At 43.6% G+C, this 22,790-nt stretch overlaps 1 protein-coding gene across 5 annotated transcripts in view; it reads right to left on the minus strand.

The window, feature by feature from the left end:
* Positions 1-1,054: 1,054 nt before the first annotated feature.
* ARID4A (AT-rich interaction domain 4A) overlaps positions 1,055-22,790 on the minus strand; it is a 35,364-nt gene continuing 13,628 nt past the window's right edge. The window contains exons 8-25 of one of the 5 annotated variants that reach the window (XM_078596556.1): positions 22,278-22,422; positions 21,671-21,750; positions 20,247-20,511; positions 18,602-18,674; positions 18,228-18,322; positions 17,848-17,945; positions 16,825-17,077; positions 15,871-16,071; positions 14,566-15,014; positions 12,287-12,478; positions 11,484-11,568; positions 11,003-11,225; positions 10,384-10,446; positions 7,186-10,185; positions 6,263-6,367; positions 5,434-5,625; positions 4,460-4,612; positions 1,055-3,352 (exon numbers count right to left, since the gene is read on the minus strand). In XM_078596556.1, coding sequence (XP_078452682.1) covers positions 3,255-3,352; positions 4,460-4,612; positions 5,434-5,625; positions 6,263-6,367; positions 7,186-10,185; positions 10,384-10,446; positions 11,003-11,225; positions 11,484-11,568; positions 12,287-12,478; positions 14,566-15,014; positions 15,871-16,071; positions 16,825-17,077; positions 17,848-17,945; positions 18,228-18,322; positions 18,602-18,674; positions 20,247-20,511; positions 21,671-21,750; positions 22,278-22,422 — 5,770 coding nt within the window. In that variant the 3' untranslated portion in view covers positions 1,055-3,254. Of the gene's footprint in view, positions 3,353-4,459; positions 4,613-5,433; positions 5,626-6,262; positions 6,368-7,185; positions 10,186-10,383; positions 10,447-11,002; positions 11,226-11,483; positions 11,569-12,286; positions 12,479-14,565; positions 15,015-15,870; positions 16,075-16,824; positions 17,078-17,847; positions 17,946-18,227; positions 18,323-18,601; positions 18,675-20,246; positions 20,512-21,670; positions 21,751-22,277; positions 22,423-22,790 lie in introns of all 5 variants that reach the window. The other 4 variants (XM_078596555.1, XM_078596557.1, XM_078596554.1 and 1 more) reach the window with 4 other exon arrangements.

Here is a 22,790-nt window from a genome sequence, read left to right on the forward strand (position 1 = left end):
TTCGAGATTTAAAAAATCAGTTATTCCAAACCTATCCAACCGCTGTCACTCAATTTAACGGGGTATTCAGGGAAACAAGAAAATTGGCCGGAAAGGTACAGAATTAAGAGCTAGTGCTTGGGGAGCAGCAGTAGAGGGTTGGGAATTCGAATACATTTTAAAATTGACAACCTCAAAAACACTTCACCAACGTTTGCAAGTGGAGTAGCTTTCAAGTTGTAACCACTTATATCAGTTATTATAAAACTACGCGCTGTTTTTTTTTATTTCACTACGGAGGCACATCACAATAATCTGCCTTGAGCGTGGTCTGAACTCGTGGTACAGTAACTTCAATTTGCTCTTTTGACATCCAAGTCTGAACATGGCAATGAGATTATCCGACTGTTATGCGACGCCGGCTCTTTCGAGTTTATTTAAAGACAAATCCTTTCATAAGCATGTGATTTGAGATTTTTTTTTCAACAGCAGCCAAAGCTGTGGTTTGGTAATTTGGGATATTTTTTTGGCAGATAGCCTTCGTTTTGGGGCACTTTTGTTAAACGTTTCCAGATAACACTTATTTAAATATTTAACTGAGTATCCAATCACTATACAGCAAACTATATGCAAAGTCTTGATGACCAGCACAACACTGTTTAACCTTCAATTTCAAAAAGTGATAATTGCGGTAGAATCTTGCTTAGATATCTCAACAATTTATATTGCAGCGGTTGACCACTAAATCATATTGAATAAAAAATAAACATTTCTCAATTCCACGTGCAATTAAATGTAATAATTTCATCGTGTAAAATCGCTCCACATTTTGGAGCATTTCTTGGGGCATTATGGTGAACACACGTTACAATAAACATTAATAAATAATTTTACTGTAAGTTGTTTATTACAAAAAATACATATTCATGTTCATGTACCCTTGCTAAGCTCTGCTGGATGACTTATGCTGAAATCAGTTTCTGTAAAACTGACTGGAAAGGTGACCACTGACCATTGACTTGAGGTCAGTAATTTTCTGCTGCAACTTGATACGAAGACTGAACACACAACAAAGAACATTTGATAGCTTTATATTTGTTGTGATATCATTCTTAATGTACAACACTGCACGGAAAAAAGGCGAAGGTAAATGACCGAACGTAATTCAACACTTGGTAGTCCACATGGATTCAGCAAGCATTGAAATTCTGGAAGTGAAAAGCAGGCAATACCAAGACATTTATATGAACATTATCACTGAAAATGTTTAGCTCAGCTCACTGAAGAAAACATAATTGCAAGAATTCTATACTGGAGATAAAGTGGGCATGAATTTTGTATTGCAAGCTTTCACTGCCAGGTAGTTTACGGTTGGGCTATGTACAACAATGAAAAAATACTGAAGATTGAAAAATAAAAATGTACAAGATGGGTTTGATGTTCATTAATTGACAATGCCAAAAAGCCAGCTCAATATACAGAGAAAAAACAAATACAAATTCACACAACACAAACTGGGTACAACTACAGCGATTAACTACTGGGCAGCACTATTTTGACATAGCTTTATTAAACAAAATCTTTATTAAACAAGCGCACAAATGTCAAATATGAGCCAAGAAAATGTTTTTGTTAAATTGATCCTTAAGTCCGAAAACACAGGTTAGGGCAGACTGTGAACCAAATTATAAGCAGGTCATTTGGCAGTGAATTGAATCTGAAATAAGTTAAGCAAAGAATAAGCAACTCGGGAACAGGAAGAAGGCAGTGGCCTGGAGGACTAAGGGGAACGGGGCAGCTTGGATTAAACAGATTAGCGGCTTACGACGAGACGCCTGTTCAGGAGAAAAAAAACTATGGGACGAAAGAGGACTGCTCTGAGAACAGAAAAAAAAACATTTTCATCACTTTGCAATAATTTTAAAATAGATAAAAAATACAAAACTCTTATTCGCCCATCTTATCTGAATAAATATACTCAAATCATCCAGCAACACACGTCTCTACATAAGAAACGTCTCAGGTTTAGAAACTCTTATAAACCTCTTAAATAGCGTCTTTGTCAAACAATTTTCAATTTTATTTTAATTTTATTTTTTTGTAAAAATAAAAAACAAAACTTTTGTTTTCATATAAAATGTAATTAAAGAGAAACAGTGTACTGTACTAACTGCTAAGCTAGTGCATTTTGCTAGCCATAATGCAAAAGACGAGCGTGAAGCGTCGATGCAGTACATTCCAACCTTTTCAGACAGATTCTTTCTGCTTTAAAAAGCTTTAAAACACCATATTGCAATATGAAAATGTCCCCAGTGGGATGTATTAGCACTTAGCAGTGAACTGTTTCTCTTGTGCCACAGAACAACAGTGGCTGCTGGTCAATACAGCTCCCACCTAACATTCATTGTAAAGGAAGCTCACCCTATCTACTAAATATATCAACAAAAAACGGAATAGAGTTCGATTAAGTGCAATACTAGAAGCTCCTTACAAAACTGGCCCATGATAAGGTTGCCGGTGCATTTGCACCCTGGTGAAGACACCCTTATGAACAAGCTGCCAAAATTCCACAACAAAGTTTAGCTTTCATCCTAGACATTTACAATACGTTTCTTGTTAGAAATGCTGAAATCCTAAGGTTCACGTGAAACCGAGAGAGGTTAAAGTAAACACAGCGCACGAGTGATGCAGCAGGCTCAGAAAACTCCTTCCAAACCAGAAACCAACAGCTTCATCTAGATATATGAACACATTTCTCTGACAAAGTTCGTGCAAAGGAAATGGTAATAAAGCAAAATGGGCTCGCTCTATTACTGCCAAATGTATCAATTTAAATGCGAGCATCACCAATGTATGAAAATGCACAATTTGCAGAACTGTCACAGAATAAAGAAATGTAGTCTCAAAAAGAGCACCATTGTGCAACAAGATCAGCCGGAGATTTAGAACTACTTTCAATAGTAACAGCAGTAAAAAGAAACCAAAAAAGTGAAAAAATGAAATCCCTAAAATTTCTGAACGAGTCTTATACCAGAAGGGGCACTTTGTGCAGTGTTTGGCTCGTGTGAGCATGTGCTGGTTTCGAGGTCTGCATCCACTCTCGCTGTTTGGCAGAGGAAGCGGTGGTTTTGTTCCCCGACACTTTCTCACCCTCAGTCTCCACCTCTCTCCAATCTCGTCACCTTCTCTTCCCTCGTTAACAGGATTTCAGGATCACAGGACTGAATGCTTGTGGATGCGTGACAGCTGCCAGGATGCCGGGTGAGCAGGGCTGGTCACCTGCACTCCACCGGGACCGTGTTCTGGGCTGGAGACACAGAGCCCAGAGTCGACTCGGAGCCTGATCCAGAGGATGTCGCCGTCGTTGCTGTGGCTGTCGCATGCAAACACAAACAAGGCAGCTCCAATTGATACAATCGAATGTCTTGGGTGGCTGTGACATTACACATAGTGGTAAAATGAAATCGTATGATAAACAAAGTTTTTAGAACTGTGGCCACCTTTTCCTATTGCTGTATGCCTCCTATTCGCTGTACTCAAATTTGACAGATCAAACGGTCCTTCTATTGGTGACTAAACTAATCCTTTACTCGACCGTAGAATTACTTGGAATACTTTAGCATTAACTACTTACCAACTTCCAACCCCAAATCAAATAATATAAGAAAAGTCAAAAGCTTCAAATGCCCACATTAACAAATGACTGACCTTCCAAAAAAGGCTGAATGCATGTGGCTGTGAATTGAGTTTTAATTTAAATGTAAATTAAGTAAATATCTTATGATTTTATTCCAGTCTGTATGTTACATGTAAAGTTTCATTTGAAAAACTAAAACTGTATTTCAGAAAAGGGATTGTTATAATTGATGATATACAGGTTAATATAATAATCTGGACATTAAACACCAAGAGTCGTAATCACTTGCTGCCACTTACAGATGCAGCATTGTACGAAGCCTGTGCAAATACAGTACTGCCGTAGGCTAAGGTCCTTCAGTGAGCAGTGGAGGGGGGGGGGTGCAATGGTTCCACAAGCGTGCCACTGACTGCAACCCAGAAAGCGAAGTGCGCGGGGGAGTGCGCGGGGGATGGCGCAGAAGTCACTCCCACCCCTTGTACACCAACAACATCGAAGCCGAGCCAGCGCTAGGCTGCGTCATACGAGTGGTTTTCCACTGGCTATTTGCTGTGTTGAGCCAAAACCAAATGGTGATACGTGGGACTCAGAAGACATCTGAATCTGGCTCGAAGCCAAGCACGGCCTGATTCGTTGTATGTGACATCGGTCGCCGAGTGTGTACCGTGAGAACACAGCATTACTGAGACATCTACACGCGCAACTCGACTCATTCACTATGCGATGTCAGTGGCACGGCTCGGGATTCCTGCAGTGGAAAAACAGGCTTGTGAGCCGCGCCGGGCTACCTTACGGGTCACGGCGCTGCTTGGTTGCAGTGGGGGAAAAGAGATTAAGACTCACCCTCACGCTCCTTCCTCTTGTTTTTCTTGCGGCGGCGGTCGATGGTGGCCACTTCGGATTTAAGGGACATGTAGCAGCGGCGGATCTCCTGCAGCTTGTCCTGCAGCACCACGATCCGCTCCGGAGGCGCAAGGCTCGACAAGTCTCCACCAGCAGTACCCGGGGGAGCGCGGAGGAAGCACGCACCAGTTTCAAATTCCAGTACTTTATACGGATTACAAAGCACATGCTTTGCACGGCATTGTTACAATTTAGAATGCTGGTTTAAGGAAATTGTATGTGGGAACGCCCAATCTCACACAGTTAACCATGTACATTTATAAAATGTGGAATGTTTAAATAATAACAGGTGATTTCATATAACTTTGGTAAGCCTGCTGCATACAATTCTTGCGTCAGATAACTTGTAATACTATTGGTGTCTTATAAAAACATTACTCTTTTGTGTGCGTCATTAATTTTTACAGTAAATAAAAAAATTCAACCTGTAATGTACTAGACAAGAATACTTCTTTAATGGAGCACTGTCTTGATGTCGAAAAGAATCATGAGGAACTTTAGTACCTAAGTAGCTATAGTGGGCAGGGGTCTCCATCACAAGAGGCTAGAAAATATGTTCCCCCTTCAAATCACACCGGCAAATGTCAAGTATCGTGAAATAAATTGGGACACAATTTACGAGAAATAGACAAATCCCTTTATACCTTGCTCTGTCTTGTCTCTCTCAATCTGTCTCGACAAACATTATTTCTCTCTCTGCCACCCCTTACACCATGTGCTAGTGATGGGGGTGGTTGTTGTCGAAGTTCACGGCCCTTGTGCTCCTATCCTCCCATAATGCCCCACTCCTACGGTTTGAATTTCCTTCGTCTTTTATCCAATATGATTCAAGGTACGCATGTAGCCAATATAGCAGTGTCCACAATTCAACTGAAATCTTCCCAAGCAGTGCCCTAACAACAGACGGTGCTTACCGGGCAGTAGGGTCCACCTGCCGGCCCGAGGGGGGCTACAGGCCACGCGACTCTCTCCGTGGGCCCTGGTGGGCGGGCAGCTGTGCGCAGGAGACTTGGTGCCACGGGGAGACCGCGTGCCATGGTGGCCGGCCTGTGATGAGACCTTGCCAGTGCTCAGTGCTGGGAGGTCCTCACTGTCACTGCTGTGACCTGTTCCACACACATTCATAATCGCTTAAAATTCTGATAACCCTGTAGCTAAACTTTAAAGACGGTACTTCATATGAACTTTCACATGCTTCAAAATGTGGTATGGGCGACTCCAGAGATGCCTGTTGGAAAATTGTATTATCTTGACATTGGTGGCTCGTGCCAAGAGAAAGCAAAGCAGCAGCAGCAGCGTGTCTGCAAGGCGTCTCGGCTACGGGCTCAGACGACGCTCACTGCTAGACCAGGCCACCTGGGAGTTTGCCGGCACCACCACCGGCACCACCACCGGTACCAGCAGCACCAGCGGCACGCGCTTGCATCAACAAAGTGGTTATTGTGCTTCGCGTATCGGGGAGGAGGGGGAGAGGAGGGGGGGAGGAGGGTGATGACCGGCGTGGCCGTGTGGGACCATCTCTGGCGGCGCCAGCGACGGTGACACCAGCGACCTTGAAAGTAGCAGCATTGATGATATTCAACATTGTTGGTAACGGAGACTTCAGCAAGAATTCTTTGAAATTAAACAAAAAATAACACTTAGTAAAAAAAACGTGAATCTGGCACGTGTGTACACAGTCTAGTACACAGGCAGGATGTTTATATTTGACAGTTCACAGCTAAGTCATGAAAACTACTTCACCTGCTTCATGCTTGTCCTTCTTGTGGCTAGCACTGGCACGTTTATGGTTCCTCTTGTGCTTTTTGGTGGTTCCTCCGCTGGGTGTGGCATGTAATCTCTTCAAGCCTGGTACAACCAAAAAATACAACGAAACAATAACGTTCGAATAAACAATTAAATAGCCTATCCTTGAAGAATGTAAAGCCTATATTTTGGAGTTTGTAAGTTTCGCCCCTGTTCTGCATTGGTTTTATTTGGGTTCTCCAATTTACTCCCATAGCTAAAAAAAGCAATATAATTGGTATTGGCCAAACATCCCAATGTTGCAAAATTATCCGCAAATTACTAATTTGGGATTACACAGAGCAAGATATCTTTTAGCGTGAAAACTTGACAGGACCCTCCTGAAATAGTGCCTTGATATGGCGTTAAGCATTCCTTGGTATACAAGTGCAACAATAATGTATAAACTTGCTTTAGAAGTCCATAGCTCTACGCTGGGTTTTTAACCAGTGATCCTGCAGGTCACAATAATAATTAATAACAAATAAACAAGTGCGGGTTCTAGCAGCTTGTGCAGAAGCGGTGACAAGTACCGCAAGACAAAAGCAATTACAGTAGAACCCCTCTCAACGACAGGATAAAAAATACATGGTAAAGGCTTTATTCGTTCAGATAGCATGGAAAGTTACCATTTTCACCCAAAAAAAGTACTTTAGAATATTTAAACAATAGATATTAATATATAAAGATACTAACATTATGAACCCCATAATATTAAAAGAAACATGGTTATTAAATGCATTCATTCATATTCACTGTACCTACAACAGCCCGTCATTAACAGGGGAATGGTCAGTACGTGAACACATTGGGCTCTAGGGTGGCCCGTCGTTAACATTGGGTGGTCGTTAAGAGGGGTTCTACTGTACAGTGATGCGTACCTCGGTCCTTATGATCCGCAGAACTGGACCCGCCTCCGCCACCGCCTCCATTGCTGACGCTTTCATCGAAGGAGGTGGGCGAGGCATTGCCTTCAGAGGGCGTGCCCTGTGATGCTGCAAGGCTGCCCACATGTGCCGCTGTCCCGCTCCCGCTTGGCGAGCTCCGGCTCTCGTCCGACGATGTCCTCGCGGGGGCGGCAGGAATAGCCGCAGGTGGCAGCGGCGGTGGTGGCAGAGGGGCCAAAGGTGTCGACGGAGGAGCCAAAGCGGGAGAGGGTGCTGTGGCCGACGAGAAGGAAGTAGACGGAGGCGAGGACGTTGGCGAGGCAAAGCGAGGACCCATCCTGGGACCCAGTGGGGCAGTCATAGGGGAGTGAATTGAAGAAACGAGCGACGGGACCATGGGAGGAGTGAAAATTGGGGCGACGGATGAGGGTAGGCAAGGAGCCATAGGGCCTGGTAGACGAGGGCTCAGGGACGGACTCACAGCGACACTACGCGCTAGGCTTCGTGGGGAGGCGCGGGGAGGACCACGCGGGCTGCCAAGTAGCGAGCCGAGTGGAGTCCCGGAACGGGGGCCGAATAGAGTGCCGCGTGGGGCACTGTGCGTGGTACCACGCGGTGTGCTGGTGAGTGTGCCAGGGTGCATGCTGCGGGCAGTGCCAAGAGATGTGCTTGGTGGAGAGGTAAGAGGCGTGCTGAAGGGGGTACTAAACTGGGTGCTGAGCGGAGTGAGGAATGGAGTGCCGGGGGATGAGGAAACCGGTGGGGAGGCCGAAACAGCAGGCATGGACTCTCTAAACGCCAAGGCGGAACTCTGCAGCGGTGTTGCCAAGGGGCTACTAAAAGGCCTCTCTAAACCGCTCCGTGCGTCAGACCGGTCTATTGCTACTTCCTGCCGAGGTGCTTCCGACATGGATATCTCCATCAACGTTTGCGAGACAAGATTATCCTGCTCCCTCTCCTCCTCTTCCTTTGTCCGTGCCGGCCTTATGGCGGTGTCAGGTAGCTCCACTGTAGTTAGAGATGATTTGTCTACAAGCCTTTCGGAGACCAATTCCCTTCTCGCACAAGGTGCTGAAACTACCTCAATGCCCTTTGAGGTAGGCTCTGGACTTGTAACATCCTTCGTTTCCTGCACCTGCATGGGCTCAGCGGGCTCCTCATGCTCCTTTTCCAGTTTCACTTTCTTGTCTTGACTGCTGGACGTGCTCGACCTGCGAGGGCTGCGCCGTTTTGTCACCATTTTTTGTGGCTTTTGAACACCGGGCTCCGAAACTTCCTCTGGCTCCTCCGGCTTCTTCAGCGCCAACTGAAACGAGGATCGCTCCTCAGAGGCAGGAGTCTCCCGACTGGGAACAGCCAACAGGCAGCCCTCCCCATCGGTCTCCGTGCTTACCCTCCGTTCTTCCCCTGAGTCAGACGCCTCCTCGCTCGACACGACGAGGACTGGCAGTGCTGGCTCCAGCACCTCCATGACGGAATCCGGCTTAGTGCGCTCCTTCCTGACCCTTGACTTTGGCCCAGTGACAGCTGCTTTCTCAGGTTCTTTCGCTGGAGAGAGCTGAAGTTCACCCGTGACAATTTCTTGCTTTTGTTGTTGCTGTAGCGGTAGTTGATGTGCCTTCGGCTGCTGTTTGTGCTCCTGCTCTTGCTTCAGCTGCTGCTGCTGTTTCTGCTCCTGTTTCAATTGTTGCTGCTGCTGTTTCTGCTCCTGCTTTAGTTGCTGCTGCTGATGTTTCTGCTCCTGTTTCAGTTGCTGCTGCTGCTGTTTCTGCTCCTGCTTCAGTTGTTGCTGCTGTTTCTGCTCCTGCTTCAATTGTTGCTGCTGCTGTTTCTGCTCCTGCTTTAGTAGCTGCTGTTGCTGTTTCTGTTCCTGCTTCAGTTGCTGCTGCTGTTTCTGCTCCTGCTGCTTCTGCTCATGCTTTATTTGCTGCTGCTGCTTCTGTGCCTGCTTCAGTTCCTGCTGCTTCTGATCCTGCTGCTTCTGTTCCTGTTGCTTCTGTTCCAGCTGCTTCTGTTCCAGCTGCTTCTGTTCCTGCTGCTTCTGCTCTTGCTTCAATAGTTGCTGTTTCTGCTCCTGTTGCTTCTGTTCCAGCTGCTTCTGTTCCAGCTGCTTCAGTTCCAGCTGCTTCTGTTCCAGCTGCTTCTGTTCCAGCTGCTTCTGTTCCTGCTGCTTCTGTTCTTGCTGTTTCTGTTCCTGCTGCTTCTGTTCCTGCTGCTTCTGTTCTTGCTGCTTCTGTTCTTGCTGCTTCTGCTCTTGCTTCAATAGTTGCTGTTTCTGCTCCTGTTGCTTCTGCTCTTGCTTCAGTTGCTGCTGTTTCTGCTCCTGCTCCTGCTTCAGTTGCTGCTGTTTCTGCTCCTGTTCCTGCTTCAGTTGCTGCTGCTGTTTCTGCTCCTGTTCCTGCTTCAGTTGCTGCTGCTGTTTCTGCTCCTGCTTCTGCTTCAATTGCTGCTGCTGTTTCTGCTCCTGCTCTTGCTCCTGCTTCAGTTGCTGCTGCTGTTTCTGCTCCTGCTCCTGCTTCAGTTGCTGCTGCTGTTTCTGCTCCTGCTCCAGTTGTTTCTGCATCTCCTGCTTCTGCAGCTCCTGTTTGCGTTCCTGCTCTTGTTTCTGCTGCTCCTCCTGCTGCTGCTCAAGCTGCTTCTGTTGCAGTTGTTGCTGTTTCTGCTTCAGGTCCTGCTGCTGCTGTTTCTGCAGTTTGTCATTCTGTTGCTGCTGCCTCGGGCTGCTCTGTTGTGCCACAGCTCCCAATTCCTCTGCGTCTTGTGGCACTGCCGACTTCGCTGGCTTTGTCTCATCCTTGTCCACCACGTGCTCCTCCTGTGACGGCGACGTAACAAGCAACACCAGCACATCGCTCTCCTCGGCACCCTCGTCGGACTCCTTTTCTATCGTGGCGTCGGGACTTGTTGCAAAACCGTCGTCCATCTCCTGCCGCTCAGAGCTGTTTGAAGAACTCTCATCGTCCATTTCGCTATCACTTGAGAAGTTGTTGGAAGCTGCAATGAGAAAAATATCCTCCGCTAGTTCAACATTCACCATAGCAAATACCACCAATTAAGTAAATCACACCACAGCTTAAATCGTGAATCAAGTTGGACACAACGTATCTTGTGAGGCTCACCTTACCAGAAAGATAAAACCCCAGTAACTAGTGGTTTTTCACCTTTACAGAGTTAAATGCATGAGTGACTAACCATCAGACTTCTTGTCAAAGTCCCCAACACCAGAACTTCTACGTGTGTGTCTGCGTTGCATGCCTGAAAAAATGTTTAAAATGGCATCACAACACAAAAAAAAAATCACAGAATACTGTGTCTGTAAACGCATAATATTCATCATATCTGAAAAATAAATATTTGTTGGTATTAAAATTCTGTATACTATATTTATAAGAATTCAGCTATTTGATGTAAATCTCAATACCGTCACTAAGGCCCACACCTCCCAAGGCTAACGCCCGGCTCCTGCCTCTTCTCCTCCTTCCTCTATTTTATATCCCATGTGAACATCTCAGTCCATGTCCAGCCACAGAGCTCTCATTCAAATCCATACATTTGAATGTGTACTACCCTGATAGTAATGTAGCCGCCGCCCCTCTCCTGGACCAGATGACCAAGCTCGAAGAAATTGAACATTTACCCCATTACAAAATGCATATGGCCTGGAAAAAATTCTCGCGCACACAAATGTTAAATCTGTGTTGACATCCACATAATCGAAGGCCTTGCGCGACTTCCACATTACAGCAGCAGAGGAAGAGTGTGGAAGTGAGGTGGTGTGCTCACGCAGGCGGCCAAGGCGTTTGCCACGTACCCTCGTGCCCATTGGTGAGCGGAGACACACCGCTGCGCGTGGTGCGGTGGCTGCCGCGCCCCGTTCCGGTGTGCCCACCACGGTGGCCTCCGCGTAGAGGAGGGGTGATGCAGCCGGGTGGGGACTTCCCGGAAACCGGCCCACGCCTCCCACGGCCCACACCAGGCTCCTGTCTTTTCTCCTCTTTCCTCAAGGCCTCCGCCTTGTCCCGGTCTGCTTTGTTCTGGTTTACAGAATTTTAACAGAGACTTCATTGCACATTTCTGATTATTTTAAAATTACTATGTATTTTTTCTAATGTTTTTCTTAATTACTATTTGGTTAACAGCACCACTCTGTAAAATTAACCAACTTAAAAAAAATTTTTGGTGATGCTGCATTGGAGCACATTAATAAAACAAACTCAAATTAGCCAAGAAGAGCACCTTCAAATATCAAGCAATAAAAGTACAGTTATGTATTAATAAAAACCAAAAAATACCTTAGTTTTTCTCCTGTGCTTGATTTTAGGTATGTTTTTGTCCACCGGTCTTATGATTCGATCCTCCTTCACCCATTCGTCATACCTACAGGAGGTGGGGAAAGACATATCTTAAACGAGTTCTACAGTCTCAAAATAGTCATTGCGATTGATTTTTTTTGGGGGTAATCCATTGAATCGTGTTTGTGTCGATAAAGAATGTCTGTGGGTGTATGATACTGGAGGGTTGGATCACTCACTTTCACCTGGGCTCTAACCTATCTTAACCAAACTGTCGCTATTTCAGTTAGTGTTAAAAGACAGACGACCATTCCATCTTGTCATAAGACACAGTTGCAAAATTCTCATGTGGTCAACCAACCAAGGTTCATGTATTTTATTACGCCAAAACATGGATTGAGAGAATGAGAAGTTGCGAGAAACTCTGAAAATAAATGGCTAACATATATAATCAGCCATTACTGGACAGCCAGTCATCTTGAAGAATGAGTGCCAACTTTGCAACCTTTCGCAGAAGGAATCAATGAAGAGGTGTGGTGGCATCAGTAGCATTAGCCGTTATGATTTGTTTGACAGGTAGGCTTTCGTGACCAATATTGTCCATAAGAGGTTTTTCGGTGAGATCACGTAAATATGTGTCAGGTGATGGCGGATTTAACGACACATTTATATCTACGCGATCTAACCCAAAAACCTGCATTACCGTTATGATTTCTTCACCTTTAAAATACACACGTCAAAGGGAATAAATAAGCATGTGTGCAGTGAGAATAACACGTCTCTGTGGAGGCTGGGGACCAGACCTGACGTTCCAGCCGTAGTAGTGCACCAGGTAGATGACGTCAGTGTCCTCTTCGCCCTCCGTGTCCACGTCCTTGATGATCGCCTCGTAGATCTTGAGGCTCTTGCCTCTGCCGTATTTGACGCGCACCTTGGTGCCCAGTGGGTATCCGAGCAGCTCCTCCACGCCCTCCTCTCCCTCGTTCATCGTGCTGCTGAACCAAAATGCGATGGTGGAAGCGGCAGCGGTTTGGCGAGAAGCACCGGCAATAAGAATCTCCTTTCTCCTATTCCTTCAACACTGAAACCTGTGAAGCATGCCTTAACCACCCACAGTTGTCCAAATTCAGAGTGGTTTCAACAGAAGTTAATTTAGAGTTATTGTAACAAAAGAACACGTCACATTGTTTCACTAAGCTTTTATTTGTTCATTTAGAAGGCGATAATTTGGAGTTTTAAATTAGGTTCTCAAAAGTGGTGTGGTTTACATGAGTGGGAACACCAGGGATAATAATAAATAATGATGACAAGATAAACTCTCATATTTAATTTACCTATGTGTAGTGATGTATATTGGGGTCACTACGACGTTTAGTGCCAGCTACTAATAGAAGAGTGGAACTTCGGGTGTTAGAGCCTCCCTGACACCAGAGTATGTTATGACATGGAAGGGGGCCCTAAGGGGGCATGGTTCTGGTGACTGTCAGAGAGAGGGTAGTTGAGGACGTGACAGTCTGGTTGAACCCAAGAGGACACGTGACCAGGACAGGGTAAGAATGTAGGCCAAAGGTGGCGAGAGGGACACGTGTATGGGCCAGAACCTTCTGGTAGGAGCCATAAGGGGGCGTGGTCAAGGGCGGAGCCAGGCCAGGCCACGCTCAGGGGCATAAAAGGGAGGTCCCGAAAGCCGATCATGGCTGTCTTCTGGAATGGAACCCGCCGTGCTACGTCTCTTCGGTCTCCGATCTTCACGCTCGGCATCGTGGGTCAGGCAGTGTGTTAACTGACCTGACCCAGTTATATAGTTACCCCGTGGTGATTACCACGATATAGTTAACACGTTGTACGTATTTAGATACCCCGGGTGTGTCTCAAATGAACCCACTATATATGTAATACAGTAGAACCCCTCTTAACGACCATCCCCTTTAACGACTAATCGCTTAACGACGGACCACCATAGAGCCCAATGTGTTCGTATACCGACCATTCCTTCTGTTAACAATGACCTGTACAGTAAAAATTAATTAATGCATTGATTAAGCATGCGTCTTTTAAAATTATGTCTTTATAACATTGTTAGTATCTTTATGTATTCATATCCATTGTTTAAATATTATAAAGAACAGTCTCTGGATGAAAAAGGGTAACTTTCGATGCTGTCGGAACTAATTAAGCCCTTAAAATGTATTTCCTAAACTCGTTAATGACAAAATCGCTTAACAACCTGTTTCGTGGAACCAATTACCATTGTTAACAGGGGTTCTACGATAATTGGTTCTTTACCCTTCTATCTGGCAACAAAACTGACACCTTTTTACAAGGAGTCATGTTTGCATAGACCGCAATACCTGCAGTCATAATACAAACAAATAACATAACTCTGATAATGTGCACTGTCCTTAAAGTTGATTGATCCACACCCGAGACAGCTTTCCTTAGTCCTAGTCTCATATGGGTTGGACCAGATGACGCCAAAAGGCGCCTTTTGGCGTCATCTGGTCCAACCCATATGAGACTAGGCTCTAAGGAAAGCTGTCTCGGGTGTGGATCAATCAACTTTAAGGACAGTGCACATTATCAGAGTTATGTTATTTGTTTGTATTATGACTGCAGGTATTGCGGTCTATGCAAACATGACTCCTTGTAAAAAGGTGTCAGTTTTGTTGCCAGATAGAAGGGTAAAGAACCAATTATCATATTTTTTTACTGGCAAATGAGGTTCCCATAGGGGTTCTACTGTAATGTGAAATGGTGTGAAAATTCTAAAAACAGTGGGTTCATTCAAAAAGGTTTAAAAGAAACACTTGTTTAACCATTTTAATTTAATTTTCCACATCTAAGTTGAAAATTATCAATAGGCTATAAGTGGACAAATGGCAACAAAACCAACAAATACAGTAACCACTCACGTTAATGCCCATATTTCTCTGTCACATGAGTAATGTATGTAAATTCTTCTAATTCTATTAGGATGGTGCAACTTTTTTTTCCCTAAAGCCCCTTGTTCCAAGAATTTTGGGCTCTACTCACACTATTTCAATTGAAAATAATGGACTTGAAATAATAATCCAGCACTTACTCAGAAATGTCCCCGTCTGCTTTGTCCTTGAGCTCCTGCTTGGGAGAAGTCACATCGCTTGACCCCGCACCAAGGTCCGCCGACTCCTCCTGGTATTTCCAGCAATCGCCCTGGCTATCGGCGATGCTTGAATTGCACTCCTCCTCCTTCACCTGGGACTCATCTCCGGCCGGGTCACCCGCCGTGGCTGCGCAAGGTTCCACCAGCCTCACCGGCTTGTCGCTCTCCCCCTTGGCACCCTCCGCGTTCTCAATCGGAGCAGCGGCCGGTGCGGCAGGGGGCACAGTGGAGACAGCAGCGGTAGAAGGGGTTGGACAGCTGTCCTTGTCTTGCTCTTGGCTGTTGTCTTCCCGGACACTCTCATCCTTCTCCGGTTTACCCTCTTTCTTCGACTCCCGGGGCGTGATGCTTTTACGAGGAGGGATGTCTCGCATGACCCTCCGACGACCCTGGTAAACAAAGTTTGGCAGGAACAACGTTCAATTGAAGGCCATCGAAATACTTCAAAAGCTTCAAGTGAAAATTTAGACTGAAGGGTTTTGCTTACAAATATAAATTCAAGAGCCAATTCCACCAATGTTCTGGTGTTTCAAATTCAGATTAAATAATGTCCGATATACAGTATAATGCTTTGCCCAGAGGCATTTGCCATGGCTTTCGATGAACAGAAGATCCCTTCAATATTTGAAACCTATTTCTTAATGTATGGACAAAAAACAATCACCCACGCGGCAACAGCAAGCACAGTAGAACCCTGCACATCCGAGTACCGCGTACGTGTGAATCCACACTATCCACGTGTCTGGGTTGAAACCCGCAGCGTGGCTGTTGGCCGTGTGACCAGCGAGTCGAGCTGCCTCCCAGCGCGGCAGTCACGCGGATCTCAGCAGTGCACACACGTCTGCAAAATGGACGCGCTTGTAACAATGACCCGCAAGTCTGTTCTTCCAGTGTACAGCATCCGCCCGGTTAAAATGTCATCTACCAGACAACACCAAGCTGGATGCGCTTACCATTTATGCCATTTCGTAACCTCGCTTTGCAAAAAAAAGTTTTTTTTTTTTACAAATATAACAACAGCCTTTGCTCTCGTGAAAGCTGTGCCCTCTTCACCCCAGACACTGTATTTCGGACACACATAGGTTCTACTGTAGGCATAATGTAACATTTTTAATCGATTAAGCAAGATGATTTAAAAATAAAAACACAAAGGACAGACAATATATATACACATCTGAAAATGACAATACAAACACATCATTATTGTTAAAAGGCACATTTGTAAACGTCCTAGCATATGCTCACTCTCTGAGGCTTGGCCACCTCATCTTCTTTTTCACTCTCAGAGCTGGATGACGCATCTTCTTTTGTGCTTTTGGCCGCGGTGCTGTTTTCCCCAGGCTCCACAGACTTGACCGCCTTGACCACCTTGACCGCCTTGACCGCCTTGACCGACTTGACAGGTGACGGCGGCCTTTCTTTCTCCTCGGCGGGCTGCTTGTCTGACTTCTTGGAACAAAGATAAATTGGCAGGCAAATGCAGAGACAGATAAGCCTCCAGCTTCACTATCAAAGAATACTGCGCTTCTCTTCACAAACACAATGGTACCTCGGTATACGTCGTTAATTTGTTCCAGAAGGTAGGACTTATACCGAAAATGACGTATACCAAAATAATTTTTCCCATAAGAAATAAAGGGAAAGAAAATAATCCGTTCCAGAGTATAAGAAATGATATTTTATATGGCATTTTATACTTTAATGGGGTTGTATAAAATAATTTAGACACTACTTATTACTAAAATGCATACATAAATTAAAATAAATGCATAAATAAATAAAAATCAATTGAAATCAAAATAAAATTTAACATCACTTTACCTTGCTGAGAGGAGTTGAATGAATTTGCAAAAAATTCACGTTAAAATGACAAAAAACACGTGAAAATTCACCGAGAGTTATAGCAAGGGTTGTGCACTGAACGAGATCTACTGTACAGGCAGACTGAGGAGCGGCGCTTTGTTTCAGTCGTGAACGGGGTAGACGCAAGTACGCGGTGACTCATCCCTACCCATACAAGTTCTAGCAAGCGCTTCGTATCCCAAGCAAGACGTCGTATCCCAAGACATTTTTTCTCTCGTCAAAACACAACGTATACCAAATTCGACGTAGTTCCAAAGCGGTCGTATACCGAGGTATGACTGTATGTGCATTTGTGGCAGACAATGAGGTCTGTCAAAACAAGACTTGTCATCTTACCTTCACTATGGGGGTTGCATCTTTTTGCAGCGGTTCTTTGCTGGTGTCCAGTCTTTCCTCTGCTTGCGCCTCCTGTTTTTGTTGTTGCTGCTGCTGCTTCTGTTGCTGCTTCTGCTGCTGCTTCTGTGGCTGCTTAGGCTGGTGTGGCTTCTGTTGCTGTTGTTTCGGTTCTTCTGCCTTAGGCTCGGAGGTCAGCGATAAGTTGAATCTGATTCCAGCAGACTTGCAGTATTCCTCAAATCCATGCAGATATCTGCGCAATGTGGATATTGATAACAATGAAACCAGATGTGTGGGGACCCTGTATTTTATAACTTATAATTATAATACTTACATTTTAAATAACTGGACATTGTACAAAAAAAACAAGCAATAATCAATACAAAAAAAACCTTAATAACTTAGAATTAAACATTCACATGTATTTTAAATAGAAATGTGTAAGCAATCTTTCGAAGATAATTCCATGCAAACTACGTCAGCCAAAGCTAGCTGTAATGTCAACTATATTTCAAGTTAAAATCCAATAATTTTCCTAATAAACATAATATTACAGTATTTTTTCATAGATATCGATAACAAATATTTATAATGCTTGTTTACACAGGAAAGCCTGAGTCTCGTGACCTTTTTTCAAGAGGGTCTCAAAGTTTTTGCAGTAGGGTAGAAATTGTAACTTCTGGGTAACTTTGAAATTTGGAAAATTAATGCATGACCCCGGCACACAATGGCCTACTCTTGCGAATTAGGTCGGGGATCTTTAACGTCCACTCTGAAGCAGATGGCACGTATGTTGATGGTTAGCGACAAGATGAGGATGGTCGCTGGATTGAAACCATGAACCTCTGTAAAAAGCGGGGAAAGGGCAACCGCTGGGCCAAGTAATCGCCTGTAACTGAATCAAAACTTGAAAGGCTGATTGATATAGTAAGTCATATCAGAGTTCTGATAAGACACTTCAAAAGTAATTAGTTTGATTTGAAGTAAAATTATTCATCACTTCAAGTATCTGCAAAGTCACACCTTCCATATGCAGTCTTCACGTTGTAGGACGCTGCAGAGTTGAGAATCGGGAGTCCGAGCTCTTTGTAAATGAGTTTCCATACTGCGCCACTATCAATCTGCAAGCCAAGGTGTGCACAGACCATTGGAGAGATATGCATTTTCTTAATCAGTCATGTCAACAGGAATGTTGTTCCTTTAAAAATAAATGTAAAAAAATCACGGCAAACAGCAATATACAATGACACAACAGTAGTGGAAAAGTATAACATGAATGCAAAAAATGTTAAATGGTCGATAATTTATTCCATCAATAGTTGTAACCTGAAGGATTGAATGCTGCAAGGAATACAATTGTGCATGGAGGAAGGGATACATGTTTGCATGTGCACTATTCTTACACAAATGTAGCCGTCCCGCTCCTGGACCAGCCGATAAAGCTTGAAGAGATTCAGGACCCGGTAACCCAAAAATGGGGTTTTGTTTATTGGTGTTCCTGCAGAAAATAAAACAAAACAGCCTCTGTGAACCTATTGAAGGAAGACCGTGTAAAAATGGCTCACTTATGTACAGATCCAACAAAAAAATAAAAATCATCCCTTGCAATGTTTTGTAATAGCTGAAGCTAAACTTTCAAAACATTACTTTTAATGTTAATTTTAAAACGTTTATTTGAAACAAAAAAATGATGTTGTGGAAAAACAGGGAAATAAATTATCCACGCCGAGTCTAATGGTTAATTTTTCAAGACCTTACAACAAAAATGGGGCATTACCTCGGTCATCCATGAATTTGTAGAGCTGCTGCAGAAAGTTCTCCTTTTCCTCAGGGTTTGGCTCCTCTTCAGGCTACAAAGTAAAACATATAAAATGGCTTGCACATTTTACATTCCTGCTCCATACCACAACGCTTTTGGCGTGCCGAAACTTATTCCAAAATTTGACCCTATATGCGTCGACGGAAAATCTTTCCGTAATAAGGAACTTGCTTTTTTTGAACGGCACCATGGTGTGTATTTTCCACGCGCAGTGTTTCTATTATGTTAATCAACTGAGAAATGCGACACCTTATCTTGGCATTTGCCCATAGTTACGGATCACAGCAGTCATGCGCTCACCATCCGTCTCACTCCGCAGGGAGGTGACTCAAGCATTAACAGACATTCGCTCTAGGAATTGTTCTTGGGAGGCGGCAAGCCATTGATAATTAAAAACATGTATATATTCAACTGCCGTACAGTTTAATCAGTACTTTGCATTCCCTTTAAAATTTTCCGTGTAGTGTTATGTGAAAAATGCAATTAACGTTTAAAATTTCAATACAAAAACACCATGTTAGACTAAAAATATTACATTTATACAAAGCAAATCAACAGTTTCCACCCCCCCCACCCAATCAATGTCTTTGCTAAATGGAATCAATGTGCCTTTTCAAAAGTAGTTCCTACAATAAAGAATTTTCTAAATACCTAATTTACCAACTCTACATTCAACTGCTATTTAAATTATGTCATTAGCCTTAAAAGTACTTTTATAATGACATAAAACAAAAAAAAACATGCTTTCTTGACCTCTGGGTTAGTGCTAACAATCATCATTGTGGATACAGATATATAGAATGCTTGAGTGTCTTATTGTTAAAACAGATCCTTACTTTTGGGCCTGACAGAATAAGGTATAAGCTTTTCAGCAATTCTTGGTAACCAGTCTGACAATGTCAAACTCGCTATAAATTAAAACCATGAATTATAATTAGGCAGAAGCCTGGGAATAAAATCAATAATTTAAATGTCCCTGAAATGCAATGTGTCACAAGAGCTGGCCAGGTAACTCAGGGGTCAGAGCACTAAGTCAGCACTGATAAGATCCTGGTATCAAATCTGAGTTGTCATCTGTGATTAAAACAGGTTCTTAAGTGCATTGGGATGATGGTCTAAACAGTCACCAACGACGGCTCAAACAAATCACATTAAATTTAGTTTTGCGCTTAATTTGATTAAAAGGCCAGGCCCGACAATGAAACAAATCTGTTCACCGTCGTACAAGGCATGCAACAAATATTTATCTGCAGGAGGGTGTGTAAAAGTGTGCCCATAGATTAAGTAAGATAACTTGAAGGCATTTCGGAAGCAGTCTATAATATATCCTTCTGAAGACAGTTCTTTGACTCAAAAGGGGTGTGGGAATGTGAATTCTGAATGGATACTTCATATAATTTTGCATGACACCGATATCAAAAATAGAAATTGTACAAAAAGACAAAACAAATTAAGATGACATTAAGGTTGAGATTGCCAAAACAAATACCTAGGAAAAGAGTGCTATTAGATGTGATTGCATTTAGATTCTTTATAACGTTAATTTATTGCTGTTAAATCACCCCCAAGAGACAAAAAGGCGAAACACCAGCGGCGGTCCTACCTCGGTTTTGTCACCCTGGTTACGGCTCCCATTGCTGCCACGACCTCCGCCATCATCGTCTTCTTCTTCGTCAGCGGGGCCGTCGTCATCGTCCGGGTCCTCCTCGGTGGAGCTGTCCTCACTCAGCTCCGACCGCCAGCATGGCGGCACCATCAGCGCCTCCCTGAACTCCAGCGCGCTTTCAAGCGCCGACTTTAGTGACGGTTCCAATTTGGGCGCCGAGTCCAAGTTCAGCTCTTTCAGGTCGCTCCTCAGAACCACGTGACTGCAGAATCACATCATTCGAGACTTACACTTTAATTTATGAATGCATTACGTTTTTTCCACACTACCACCCTAAAGTAGCAATATGTAAATTACAGTATTGTTTTTAGAACCATTTGTGAGGTTTCTACATAACAATCTTTTTAAGGTGGCCGAGTGGCTCAGAGATTAAAGCATTGAACTGGCAACGCCGAGTTCCCAGATACGAATCTGGGCTGCTGTCCGTGATGAAACCAGGTTCTTAAACGTAGTGAGTTGATTGTCTCAGCACAGTTCCAATGACTGCACAAAAACACGAGGGTTGTTTAAATTGTTTATTACATGAGTGGTAATTGCATTAAAATGGTAACAATTGGTAAATGCTTTGTCACATGCATATAAAATGTTTATCAACGACCATAACATATTTACCCTTTGAACTGAAAAACTAAGGGAGCTGCCGGGGTATAATGGTTAGCATCCTGGACTTGCAATCCAGAGGATGCCTGTTCAATTCCATTCTCCCAACACTTCAGTGGAAGCAATGGGGCAAGTCTCTTAAATATTCTCTATTGGGTAAAGAGTAGGTTACGCATCTCTTCCAAAACGTATGGTCAGTGTGGAAGAGTATACAAATTTCCATCTCGAGTTGTCTAATTGGGTGGAGGCCCTTTTGCCAGGAGTGGCACGAACAAGCGATTGCAGGGCTGCGAAAACTGAGAAATTAGGGCAAATGTACCACACCGCAACTTAGGCCTGCTGCTGGTGATTTAAGAAGACGGACGCTGGGAAATCAGTCGTACACGCTGTGCTGTTTGAACATTCGCATGTGCTAATCGTTGCATTCCTTGCTAAACTTACAATGTAATCGATACGGATTCCTTATATACGGATTTGGTACCCTATTGTTAAAATAATTACTGTTCAATAACCCTAAAATATCTCCATCCACGATAATTTGAGATCTCAGGAGGCGTTATGCATCTCCTTCTGCAGACCACTGCTCAGCAAAACTTCTGAAGGGATTCTTCATTCCATGACATGATGGCAATTGCACGTCAGGATACAATTTGGGGAAAAGACAAAACAAAGTGTTTTGTTAAATTTAATTCAGTCATTATAATTCAGTCATTTTGAGGATAACAGCATGAAATTCCAGAGGCACAGTAATAGGTACTTACAACTTCCCATCCTTGAAAGAGCGCACAAGGCAGAAGTCCTTTTTCACCGTGATCTCATCACTGCAAGCTGGCGACACAACCTGAAAATGAGATGTAAGCAGAAGGTTGCAACACAGGCACACACAGTCCTTTGATTTTGCAAGGCACAGTACGTAAAAAAAATCGAAGCAAAAAACTATCCGCATTAAGTGCTCCACAATGAGATTTTTAAGCACACCTAGAGGCACTTTTTTTCATTCAAGTTCTTTAGCTTTACATTCTACTTACTCTGTGGACTACTGTTAAAATAGGTCTTTATTATTTTTTTATTTTGTGCAGTGCCACAAAGCTCAGACAGCAATTCACTTAAAAAATGTTGGACACTTCTCATCAACTTCTCATCTTTCTCACACATTTAAGCTGATTAGGTGTTCTTTGAAGTTCCAGTGGATGAGCACTTTTCAAACGTTTATTGACACACATCATCCATATTGCAAGTGGGAGTATGTCACGAGTTTATAGACTGATGATGTCAAACATGATGTAAAAATGGTAAGTTGGCAGACTTATTAAGTAAGCCATGGTGTTCTCTGGGTGTGCCAGGATGAATGTTTGGGAGTGCACCCACCAGAACTGGACAAAAGCCACGACACTTGCGCTCTCCTCCAACCGAATCCACCGCCATAACCTTGCCCAAGAGGTCATCATTAATCCTTTTCTGGTCTTCATCTTCTTCTTCTGACGAAGATGACTCCTCTTCCTCTTCATTGGGACTGCGCGCAAAACACAAGTCTTTCCAATTACAATTTCATGAAGCCATTGGGCAGTTTTCCATATATGGACCAATAGAGTGGATGGTACAAGGGCGTTTTCATTACGTGACGAGACTATCAATAGAAGTCAACCTGATTTTAAGAAAAAAAGTGGTAAACTCCGATTAGCACGGTTGGCTACATACGGTGCGAAAGAAGTTCCACACACATATTTATACATCGTGAAAATTGAATTATCCTGAATCCTCAATGGCCATATTTTAGTTACGAGATTTTGTCAAAAGATAGCAGTTAAATTAGATTATCAAAGATGGTGGGGTACTGCACATTACAACAGCAGAAAAATTCACTTTTATCCATGAGAATGT

Source organism: Lampetra planeri, chromosome 7 (assembly GCF_965212315.1).
Source record: "Lampetra planeri chromosome 7, kcLamPlan1.2.h2, whole genome shotgun sequence".
NCBI classification, from domain to species: Eukaryota; Metazoa; Chordata; class Hyperoartia; order Petromyzontiformes; family Petromyzontidae; genus Lampetra; species Lampetra planeri.